The sequence below is a fragment of the Mercurialis annua genome, linkage group LG2 (assembly GCF_937616625.2).
Source record: "Mercurialis annua linkage group LG2, ddMerAnnu1.2, whole genome shotgun sequence".
In the NCBI taxonomy this organism is placed as follows: domain Eukaryota; kingdom Viridiplantae; phylum Streptophyta; class Magnoliopsida; order Malpighiales; family Euphorbiaceae; genus Mercurialis; species Mercurialis annua.
Window position 1 is genome coordinate 57,693,051 of NC_065571.1, and position 12,636 is coordinate 57,705,686.

Here is a 12,636-nt window from a genome sequence, read left to right on the forward strand (position 1 = left end):
ATTTTTTAATAGAAAAAAGTATAAAATAACCTTAAATTTAGTTATTTTCAATAAATCATCTTTTTTTGAAATTTGGGCTAGAGGTGAAACATAAAGACAACGTCAAGGGTATATGTGATATTTTCCTAGATCAGGATATAAACGAAATAAAGATTAAAGGTGAGGATTTTTTTAAGTAATTGAGCCTTTTTTTTATTAGCACATGAAATTCAAATACAAAACATTGTTAATAACACTCCAAAAGAAAAGAAAAGGAAAAGCAAAAACAAACACAATTTTTGCAAGAAGAAAAACCCATAAAATAAGGCATATAAACCTACTTTAGAAACTCAGGTTTCCTAGCAAGAACAACCGAGTTGACCACATCATCAGTCGGATGAAAAATGGATAGAATCTTAAAACCAAGCAAATCATTTTCTTCAACAACAGGGTAAAGAAAAGCTCTCGCGCCATTTGCACTTCTTACCAGCAATATCCCTCCTTCCTTCATATATTTCCTTACATGTCCCACAATTTTCATTTTTTCTTTTTTGGTCATCCCCACCAAAGCAGCCAAGAAAATACAATCATAATCTCTAAATTTCTCTTTCACTTCCATCACATCACACGTCTCAAACTTCATTCTCTTCTCCAATTCGCTATCCGAACCCACAATCCGACGAGCCACATTGTTAGCCGCCTCATCGATATCGTAATTATCGAAGTGAGTCGATTTCAAATGATGGGTTGCCAGTATAATTGAAGTTAGAGGCATTGGTCCAGACCCTATGAATGCTACTTTCTTGGGCTCCACGACACCGTTTTCGCTTAGAATTGTACATTCCAAGTTGGCTAGCTTCACATAGTTTCCATAATAAGGGAAAAGATTAAGGTTGTCTAAAGGGTTATTAACTTTGATCAAGAATGTTGCAAATTCAAGCTCTAATAGACCTTCAGCTCGGCCGCATATTACGATAAGGCTTTTGCGCATTTCTTGAGCTTCTTTGGATAAGGAGGTAATGTCTATAGAAGAAGGTTGGATGCAGAGGCAGACAAGATGAGAAAATAAGCTATTCACTTGCTTTGAAGGTCTTAATGATTCAAGCTTAGATATGGCGCCATGAATTTCTGTAATTCGAGCAACCAGCAACTCATCAGAGATTTGGGTTTCCAAGTTGGAGTTTTGGAGAGAGGCCATTGGTAATGATAGTGTTTATATTTAAAATTGTTTGCTGATATGCATGAAAATGTGTGTGTTGGTATTTTGGAAAATCCATGTTCAAGTATTTATAGGAATTTTGATGTGTAAACCTGATGTTGTAGTTTAGATTTTGATTTGGTATAAAAAAGACCTAGAAAAGGAAGATTTGTCTATGAAAAAATTAAATCTCTATTAAAAATCTCTCTAACGTCAAGGACAACATAAAGAGTCATGTTCCATGCCTTGTGATATATAAAAAGGATATATCATAATGGATCACTCTCTTAACTTCACAATTCAGATATATAAAATTATGGCATGATCATTTCAAAATATTTCACCTTGCAACCTTTTTTTTCATATATTCTAAACTCTTAAAATCATCAATTTTAATCTATTTTTTAATTTTCAATATTAATTGTATCTATTTTTTTAAAATTAGCATTGTTTCACTTTAAAAAATATTCAAATGTCTTTCATATTTTACATGTAATCAAAATAATCATTTTATTGTTTTTATAAAATACTAAAAGTTAAGACTATTTATTAATTATGAAGGCTACATTTAAAAAAGATAGTATAAAAAATTCATATTTGTAAGAAACAAAGTATAACTGAAATTAAAAATTGAAAAATAAAATAATATCGACGATTTTAGAAGTTTGCAATAAAAAGAAAAAGTCAAAGAAATAGAATATATTTAAATGATTTTTCGAAAATAATATGTTAAAGGGGTTATGAAGAATCCGGTTTCTATTGATGCAACCAATTTGCTAACATACCGCTTTGTGTTTTTTTTCTTTTTTTCTACATTTAAATTTAGTCACATGCTCAGTAAATTAGTAATTCATGAATAATTTATTTGAGAGAAACTTATCAAAAAAATTATATTTAAATTTTGGATATCCCTACTGATCTTATGTATTGTTAAGACTGATACAACACATATGTAATATGTTGTTTCTACATCTGTTAATTAATTGGTATTTGATCAATAAATTAATGACAACTGAAGAAACAGCACATCTTAGAGCTATTGATTCCATTCACACTTGCTACTCAATGAATCATCATATCCTAAAATGGTGTATGTTCACACTTCATTAACAGTCAAAGATCATAAGGCATGAGACATGCCACAAGTTCAATCCTCCATGTAATAATGTAATATATTCGTAAGTTAATTTGTTAACCACAAGCATTTTACCTTTGTGCTAATATTAAAATCAAGACCCTTTTTAAATTAATTTACAAAAACATTTTAAATTTTTAAAAATTAAGTTTTCTACTTTACCACTTAAATATTTTAATTTTGTTTTTATATTTTATTTATAATTTTAATGAAAATGAGATAGCGGTGGTTTGATCACGATGGTTCTGCGGTAATGGAAGATCACCGGAATTCCACTAAATTTGGATTGGTCGTGGCGGTCAACAATGGCACGTTGATCAGTTGATTGTTGATAAAATATTACTCCCTCCGGTTCATAATATTTTTCGTATTTGGTTTTAGCACAAAAACTAAGAAAACAATTAATATGTTTTAATTTGTAAACACTTTTACTAAGTTAACCCTACATTGAAACTTGTTTACATTTATAACTATCATTTTCATTTGTTTATTGTATTTTAATAAATTAATGGGGGACAAATATGAAAAAATAGCAATTAATGCTCTCCTGATATTCTAAACATGATAAATATTATGGACCAAAAAAATTTCTCAAATGCGACAAATATTATGGACTGATAGGAGTGGAATACTCCTATCGGTTCGAGTCTTTTTAGCATCGCTTCGAACGTTTTATATGCGTTTTTAAAGCAATTGTATGCCTTATTACGTGTATGTGCAACTTCAGGTAATCGGAGCGATTATGAAGGTTTTTGATCAATAAAGGGCGAAGTATCAAAGAAATCTAGAAGATGGAAAGAGACCCAAGGCTTACCAAGGTCTCTATCGAGACAAAGGTTTTCAAATCGAGAAGCCACCTTTTAGGCAGGTCTCGATCGAGAAGGCTCCTGTTCTAAGCTTCTCGATCGAGACCAAGGTCTCCAAGAGAAGCCGAGAGCTACCTAAAAATAGGGTCTCGATCGAGAAGCATCCTTACAAAGGCTTCTCGATCGAGACATGAAGGAGACCTGGAGTAAAATCTTTTTGGGTCAGTGTGCTAGTGGGCCCATTTTCCCCTTTTGGTCAAACCTTTGTACTAGTGGATTTGTCATTTAGCCTCTTTTGGCTTGGCTATATAAGGCCTTTTATGTTTTTAGGGTAAAAACATTCTACATTTTAGCCTCAATCCTAATATAGTACTTTTTATTTCCTTTTGTAGAGATCTACAATTGTTCTTATTGTTCTTTAGAAGTAATTTCCAGATTTTAGTTTCCTTTATGATTTTTCTTCTACTACAAGTCTTATTATTATTTCAAGCTTCATTATCTAGTGAATACTCTTATTTACACACAAGCTCTACTTAAGGTAATTGTCTTTTACTCATTATGAATAGCAATAGATGTTTAATGTTTGTTGATAAATTAGTAATTCTTGTTATCTTCACCATGGTTGGCTAAACCCCATGTTTGGGGGTTAATTTGAATCTTAGTTGTGTATGATTGGGTTAGGGTTTGGGGTTGTGTTGATTGTTCTAATTAAGGAGCCTAAAGCTTGCTTAGATTAGCTACCTAAGTATTGTTCTTAAATTAATTCTCACCTTGAGAGAGGGTTTATTAGTTGGATTTGATTAATTAGAGACTTAATTAGTAACACCATGAGAGTGGGTTAGTAATTAGGTGGCCTATGAGTTGTGATTTATTTGTTAATTGCCTCTATTTGCGTTTAGTGCTACGAGAGTAGGTTAAGCTCGATTAGTCGCGGTTTTGTAGCTCTTTGAGGCTCGAGAGAGCGGGAGTTGCGGTCTTAGAACACTCGGTCCTCGTTTAGTACCCTAAAACCGATACCCTTGATTGCATGACCTAGGAGGATTATTAGCTCCAAAACCTCTTTATCACTTGAATTTCGTTAATTATTATAGTGTTTACTCGTTTCTTTAAATTAGTAATTTGTTAATTCCTAAATTAGCATAAGTTGTTAGTAGTTGGTTGATTGGTTAATTAAGAAAAACACTTATTCCCTTGCTAAACGAATTGAATCGCAACTAAGTTCATTCTCATCGATAATCACTCTTGAATTCACTCCTTGTGGGATCGATAACTCGGACTTAGGTCCACTTTATTACAAGTTGGGGTATTTCTCAACAAGTTTTTGGCGCCGTTGCCGGGGAGTGACGAGTGTTTATTGATTGATTGAAATTAGTTATTGTTCGGTCGAGTTAGCTTTATTTTCTGTTTTTATCACTTTTGATTGTTTTTGCTTCTTTCCGGATTTACGCGTGGTTTGCTTGTTGTTGTTTGTGTAGGAGATCAACTATAGTGTATGCACAATACACGAAGGGCCAATCTTCCACTAGAACCGTTTCAAGACAACCTCGGGAGATTTGAAAGGAGTGTGAGAAGGGAGAATCGTATACCCGTTATCATGGAACGTGGGGATGATAACTATGAGGAGGAGCATTATCACCCTCAAGACGATGGAGTGAGGCAACATCCGCCTCCTCCACTCGATGAGAGGAATCGGCAAGAGCAACAAGGGGACAATCACCCTCAAGTTCAAGGCCATCAAGCACAAAGACAAACTTTGGGGGATTTCTTCCTCCCGGATGTGGATAATGCTACCTATGGGTGTTTTGCAAGACCGGTCACCGCGGCTACTTTTGAGATCAAGCCTAGCACGATTCAACTCCTAGAGAATCAGTGCCAATTCTTTGGGTTACCAAGTGAGGATCCGAATGAACACATAGCCAAGTTCTTGGGAGTGTTGGACACATTCAAGCTCCATAATGTCACCTCCGATCAAATCAAGCTTCGGATGTTTCCGTTCTCACTAAGAGACAAGGCTAGCTTGTGGCTTCGATCACTACCTAATGCATCAATCCACAATTGGCGGGATCTTGCTCAAGCTTTCCTTCACAAGTACTTTCCAATGGGGAGAACCGCGAAGTTGACAAAGGACATCATTGATTATTACCAATATGAGGGGGAATCTCTCTATGAAACTTGGGAGAGGTTCAAGGATCTCCAAAGGCACGTACCTCATCATCGGCTTGTAAGGGAACATGTGCTTCAAATATTTTATAATGGTTTGGGTGAGATCACAAGATCTACCATTGATTCGGCCGCGGGAGGTTCTTTGATGCAAAAGACGCTTGATGAGGCTAATGAGTTGATTGAAAAATTGGCTATGGTGAGTAGCACTTGGTCCTCGGAGAGGAGAAGACCACCGGCTCAAAAGGCATTGATGACACTTGACCAATCCAAGGAGTTTGAAGCGATGAAAGCAATGAATGCCTCTTTACAAAGTCAAGTTGATGCCTTGAAGAAGCAAGTGGGTCCAAGGAATGCTCCGGTTGCATATGTCCAAGTAGGTTGTGAGCATTGTGGGGATTTCAATCATGGAAGTAGTGAGTGCTATACCTCGGGTCAAGCGTGGAGTGAACAAGTGAATTACGTGGGAGGTCAACGCCAAGGGAATGATCCTTACTCAAATACTTATAATCCAGGTTGGAGAAACCATCCTAACTTCGGATGGAGGAATCAAGAGGGTCAAGGCAATGTGCAAGCAAATCAACAAGTGGGTCCTAGTTTCCAAGGAGGAAATAGGCCTCAATAACAAGGTCCTTATCAAGGCCCTTATCCTAATAATCAAGGGCAAGGAAACAACTATGGTGGTAGACCTCAACACCCTCCGGGATTCCAACTACAAAAGAATACGGATGAGGGAAATGTGCTTTCCAAGGTGCTAGAGAAGCTAGAGAAAATGGAGCAAAGGGAGAAGAATCAAGCTTCAACTATCCATCATTTGGAAACTCAAATTTCTCAAATGGCGATTTCGCTTCAAGGTAGACAACAAGGAGGATTGCCGTCTACTACGGAGAACAACCCTAGAGAGCATGTTAAGGCGGTAGAGCTCCGAAGCGGGAGAAACCTTGAGAAAGCCAATGGAAAGAGACAAGTTGTTGAGGAGGATGAGCCTCAAGTTGTGATTGATATAGCAAGTTCAAGTCAAGAGTTGCCAAAGGAATGTGAGGAGGTGGCTATCGAGGTGGAAGAGCCTTATGTGAGGCCACTGCCGCCGCCACCGTTTGTACCACCGGTTCCGTTTCCAAGCCGGTTAAGGAAAGCTCAAGGGAACGAAAAGTTTCATAAGTTCCTTGAGATTTTCAAGAAGTTGCAAATTAATCTAAGCTTGGCGGACGCACTAAGGGAGATGCCCCAATATGCAAAATTCTTGAAAGACATAATTATGAACAAGCGTAGTTGGGAGCAAGGTGGGACAATACCGCTCACGGAAAATTGTAGTTCTATAATCCAAAGCAACCTACCAACAAAGCTTAAGGATCCAGGGAGTTTTTCTATACCTTGTACCATAGGAAATATGAATGCTATAAATTGTTTGTGTGATCTTGGGGCAAGTATTAATTTGATGCCATTGTTTCTTTTTAGGTCCTTGTTTGGTGATCAACCGGTAAAACACACCTCGATGGTATTGCAACTTGCCGATCACTCTCTCAAGAAGCCGTATGGGATAGTGGAAGACGTACTCGTCAAAGTGGACAAATTCATCTTTCCGGTGGATTTTGTGATCCTAGACTATGCGGTAGATAAAGAGTGCCCTATGATCCTTGGTCGACCTTTCATGAACACCGGGCGTGCTCTCATCGATGTTCATGCCGGCAAGCTCACCTTAAGAATTGATGAGGAAAGTGTGGAGTTTGATATGAAGAGAGTGATGCGGAATGCTATCGAGGAGGAAGATTGCATGAGGATTGATTTGGTTGATGAAATTGTGGAGGATCAGTTGAAGGAAAATATGGATTCATTAAACCGGGGAGTTACAAGGAAATTCGATGATTTTGGGTATTCCGAGGCAGGTCTCGATCGAGAAGCCCCACCATCTATGCTTCTCGATCAAGACCCAAAAAAGAGCTGCTCTCGGTATCTCAGAGGACCACTGGTCTCGATCGAGACTGAAGCTTCTCTATCGAGACAAGGCAAAATTATGCCTGGTCTCGATAGAGACTCCTGTGTCTCGATCAAGACCTCCTCTGAGATTATGAAAGCAGAACTTCCAAGTGTTGCTAGTGTCACGTTTCATTCCGGGGTTGTGGATGATGAATACACCGAGGAAGAGGAACCTAAGCCGGAAAATTTGAACAAAAAGAATGGTGTGACTCCACCATCCTCGGAGTTGCCCCCGAAGGTTGAAATGAAGCCGCTACCGCCGCACCTCCGGTATACTTTTATTGGGGAGAACGAGACCTTGCCGATAATCATCTCGAACAAGCTCTCTAAGGATCAAGAAAGGAAGGTTGTGCAAGTGGTGAAAGAGCACATGTTAGCAATGGGTTGGCAAATCTCCGACATTCGAGGAATAAGTCCTCAAATTGTGATGCATAAGATTAATCTCGAAGACGAGTCAAAGAAGTCGGCTCAAAGGCAACGAAGATTGAATCCGAATATGAAGGAGGTAGTGCACAAAGAGATCGTCAAGCTCCTCGACGCCGGAATAATCTACCCAATTTCGGATAGTGAGTGGGTTAGTCCCATTCAATGTGTTCCTAAAAAGGGCGGTATGACGATGGTGGAAAGTGAAAAAGGAGAGCAAATCTCCACACGGACGGTAACCGGTTGGCGTGTATGCATCGATTATAGGAAGCTCAATGAGGTAACCCGAAAGGATCATTTTCCGCTACCATTTATCGATCAAATGTTGGAAAGGGTAGCGGGACACAAGTTTTATTGTTTCCTTGATGGGTACTCCGGTTACAATCAAATATTAATCCTCCCGGAAGATCAAGAGAAGACGACCTTCACATGCCCCTACGGTACTTTTGCATACCGGCGGATGCCCTTCGGACTATGCAACGCACCCGCCACATTGCAAAGATGTATGACCTCAATCTTCAACGATATGATTGAAGATATTATGGAGGTGTTCATGGATGACTTCTCCGTGTTTGGCGATTCGTTCGATGGTTGTTTAGCGAATCTAAGGCGGGTTTTAGCACGATGTGTGGAGACAAATTTAGTGCTAAATTGGGAAAAGTGCCATTTCATGGTGGATGAAGGCATTGTACTCGGGCATAGGATATCGGAGGCGGGAATTGAAGTGGATAGGGCAAAAACGGCGGTTATTGAAAAATTAGTCGCTCCGACTACGGTCAAAGGAGTTCGGGCATTTTTGGGCCACGCGGGTTTTTACCGGCGCTTCATTCCATAAAGATGCGTCGTTTGACTTCACAAGGGATTGTCAAGATGCTTTTGAGAAGCTAAAGTCGGCACTTGTGACCGCTCCCATTATTTCATCTCCGGATTGGAGTTTGCCTTTTGAGCTAATGTGTGATGCTAGTGACCAAGCATTGGGTTGCGTGTTGGGGCAAAGAAAGGACAAGCGGGTGCATGTGATTTACTACGCTAGCCGGACGATGGCGGGGGCACAACTCAACTACACTACTACCGAAAAAGAGATGCTAGCGGTGGTGTTTGCCTTGGATAAATTTCGGCAATACTTGCTCGGATCAAAGTCCATCATTTACACCGACCATGCCGCTTTGAGATACCTTTTTACTAAGCAAGACGCCAAGCCAAGACTTATTCGCTGGATACTTTTGATGCAAGAGTTTGACATAGAAATCCGGGATAAAAAGGGCACGGAGAATGTGGTAGCGGACCACTTATCAAGATTTGAAAACCCGGAGCCGATCCCTATTGGTATGGAGATTAATGAGCGGTTTCCGGATGAAACACTTATGATGATTCGGGAAGTAGAAACGCCGTGGTATGCCGATTTCGCCAATTATCTCTCATCGGAAATCATGCCTCCGGACTTGACATCGCATCAACGGAAGAAGTTTTTATCCGATGTTAAGAGGTATTTATGGAATGAACCCTACTTGTTTAAAATTTGTGGGGACGGGATGTTGAGACGATGTGTGGCTTTGGGAGAAATGATGCCCATTTTGAGTTCATGTCATGAGACCGGACATTATGGTTCGGCAAGAACCGCCGCTAGAGTGCTTGAGAGCGGGTTCTTTTGGCCAACTTTGTTTCGTGATGCCAAGGAGTTTGTTGACCATTGTGATCGGTGCCAACGTGTAGGCAACATCTCGAAGAGAGATGAGATGCCTTTGACTTCGGTTCAAGAAGTGGAAATATTTGATGTATGGGGTATAGATTTCATGGGGCCTTTTCCGGTTTCATTCAAAAACCAATACATTTTGGTATGTGTGGATTATGTTTCGAAATGGGTAGAAGCGGAGGCTTTGCCCACTAATGATGCTAAAGTGGTGTTGAGTTTTCTTAAGCGGCTAGTGAATCGGTTTGGGACTCCTAGAGTGGTTATTAGTGACGGTGGTTCGCATTTTTGCAATCGGCAATTTCAAGCTCTTATGAGGAAGTATAATGTGCATCACCGGGTCGCCACACCTTATCACCCCCAAACGAGTGGCCAAGTTGAGGTTTCGAACCGTGAGTTGAAAAGAATTCTCGAGAAGACGGTGAATGGTTCCCGGAAAGATTGGTCCTTGAAGTTGGATGACGCATTGTGGGCATATCGGACGGCCTACAAGACTCCACTCGGTATGTCACCATTCCGTATTGTTTATGGGAAGGCGTGTCATCTTCCTCTAGAGCTTGAGCATAGAGCGTATTGGGCTATTAAGAAGTTAAACTTTGACTTCAAGAAGGCGGGGGAAAAGAGATTGCTTCAATTGAATGAATTGGATGAATTCCGATTCATGGCATATGAAAATGCCAAGCTTTACAAAGAAAAAACGAAGCAATGGCATGACGCCCATATTGCCCCCAAGGTGCTCGAGGTTGGTTCATTTGTCCTTCTCTATAACTCTCGTTTGCGGTTGTTTCCGGGAAAGCTCAAATCCCGATGGAGTGGTCCATTCAAAATCAAGCATGTGGCGAGTCATGGAGCAGTCGAATTGGAGAACTCTAAAGGCGAGACCTTCAAAGTTAACGGGTACCGGTGTAAGCCGTATCTCGGGCCTTAACGAACCGAGTGGAAGATGAGATATCTTTCACTACTCCTACTTGAGTTCATTGTTTGACGGTCAAGCTTTCGACCTTAAAAAGCGCACTCGGGAGGCATTCCCGAGAGGTTAGTTTTATTTGTGTTTATTCATTTCCCTTATTTAAATTAAATTTAGTTTTGTTTTGTTAGTTTTTTTTTTCGTCAGTTATCGTTTTGTATTCAAGATAATGCCGGGGTATTTGTTTTCCGTTGTGGTGTGTAGGATTGAATTGAGAAACCAGATTTTGCCCTGGTCTCGATCGAGAAGCTCATGGGATTAGGCTTCTCGATCGAGACCTTACTTCCCTTGAGAAGCCGAGAGCATGCCAAAAATAGGGTCTCGATCGAGACTCCTTTCCCAGGTAGGTCTCGATCGAGAAGCCCTCTGACTTCAGTCAAAGTATGCAATTTCCAAGAGACACAAAAGAGAAGCACATGGATTGCTGAGGTGGCATGATCTCGACCATTCACAAGAAGCACAAAGTACATGGATTGCTGAGTTGTCAAAATCCCACACATCCATTTCAAACAAATGACTTTGCCATAAATACACACCCACCTCTCCATCTTCTTTAAAAAGTCTTCCTCTTTTAGCCAAAACCATATCCACCATTCTTCCTCTCTTGAGAAATTCGGCCACCACAAGAACACCTATCAAACCACCACCAAAAATCAAAGCAAAAACATATTCAACCACCCTTTGTGCAACAAATCAACATGGGAAAATCCGGAACGTCGAAAAAGAGCTCCGCTAAACTCCCCACCAAGGAACTTGAACCACCACCACCACCACGCCATCAACCAATCCGTTCAAGGAAGAAGACAACCGCCTCCGGGTCAAGAGTTGTTGGTACTACCACTCCGGCGGCCCTCACAAGACAATATGATACTCCATTCCAAATCCATTCGGTGGAGGAAGGAGAGCGATTCAAGAAAATCAAGGAGCGGGTCTTTGCCATTCCGTTCATCCTTGATTGGCATTCCATGCTTGTGCTAGGGGTACGCACTCGGGTTAAGCAATATTTTGAAATTCTTGGATTGTATAAATTGTCGGAATGCACAACCACCGGATACGAAGAGTTAACATGGGAATTCTTCACCACGCTTCGAGCTCAAGGTGAAGACAATTTGACACTCCATTTTCGGCTCCTAGGTGCGGAGTATGTGTTGACAATGGAGATGCTACAAGCGGAGTTTGGGTTACCAACTACGGGACTCAAAGACAATCCAAAGGAATTTAGCTATGAAGACGTTTGGTTGGAAGCGTCGGGAATGGAGGGCTACAAGGCCAAAACGGCCAAAATGGTTGATGTGAAGGATTCCATCCTTGTGATTATTTTGAAATGGGTGGGGCACACTTTTGGCGGAAGGCATGAGTACAACAAGATCGGAGAAACCGAAGTTCTTATGATGAATTCGATTATGCATCCGGAAGTGGAGGCCTACAAGTTGAATATGGCGTGTCGGTTGATCATGAATTTGAGGGATGTGCCGAATGATGATACCAAACTTGGTTTTGGATGGTTGGTAACTCGGATTGCTTTAATGTTGGGTGTTTCCGATGAAGCCTTTGCGAACTTCACTCCGATTCCGGCTAGGAAGCTCGACTCCGATCACATGGAGAAAGCCGGTTATGCAAAGGAAGATAACATGTTGCCTTATTATCAAAGAAAGAAATGGATAAAGGAGCATGGAGTTGTGGCGGCTTACAAAGCGGAATTTGGGGAAGATGCGGAATATCCGGGAGAGGCACCACCGGAGCCACCACAACCACCTCCGAGATCGAGAAGAGCGGGGAAAGAACCGGTCGAATCAAGCAACCAAGGCGAAGGGGTTCCGGCGGACGCACAAATGGGTCACGGTCCACCAATGGGGTTCTATGAAGAACAACGCCAATTCATGGCGACGCAAACTCAATTTATGGAGGATCAAAGGAAAATGTGGCGCAAGATGGAGTATTATCAAGAGCGTTTGAAGGCGAAAGTGAACCGCCATGGGCGCGATTTTCGTGACTATGTGAACGGCACGGGCGACATTTGGATTGATACTCCTTCTTCTTCTCCCGAGCCTCCGGAATTCGACTAAATCGAGATTTGCATCCTTCTAACTCAACTCATACAATTTTGCTTGTTTTTGTTTTATTTCTTGCTTAGGGGCTAAGCTTGAAATAGTGTGAGGAGGGTTGGCAAAGATTGTATCTCGTTTTAGTGTGTTTTATTTTATTGCTTTTATCGCTTTATGTCGAGGCTTGTGAGTCTAGTTTGTTTTAGTTTGTGATAGTTGTTTTAGTTTGTGAGTCACCTCCGTGATCTCTTGTTTG

The 12,636-nt window shown here is 40.6% G+C and overlaps 1 protein-coding gene and 1 non-coding gene across 2 annotated transcripts; both read right to left on the reverse strand.

The window, feature by feature from the left end:
• Positions 1–208: 208 nt before the first annotated feature.
• Positions 209–1,266, reverse strand: LOC126669664 (nicotianamine synthase-like). The gene has a single exon (XM_050363187.1). The coding sequence runs from the start codon at positions 1,175–1,177 to the stop codon at positions 317–319; it is 861 nt and encodes a 286-aa protein (XP_050219144.1). The 5' UTR covers positions 1,178–1,266; the 3' UTR covers positions 209–316.
• Positions 1,267–5,231: 3,965 nt separating this feature from the next.
• On the reverse strand, positions 5,232–5,338 carry LOC126670816 (small nucleolar RNA R71). The gene has a single exon (XR_007638812.1). It is a non-coding gene; the product is annotated as a small nucleolar RNA R71 (small nucleolar RNA).
• Positions 5,339–12,636: the final 7,298 nt, after the last annotated feature.

Excerpts from the sequence above, each read along its gene's own strand:
- LOC126669664 (XM_050363187.1), bottom strand. The coding sequence starts at position 1,177 with ATGGCCTCTCTCCAAAACTCCAACTTGGAAACCCAAATCTCTGATGAG.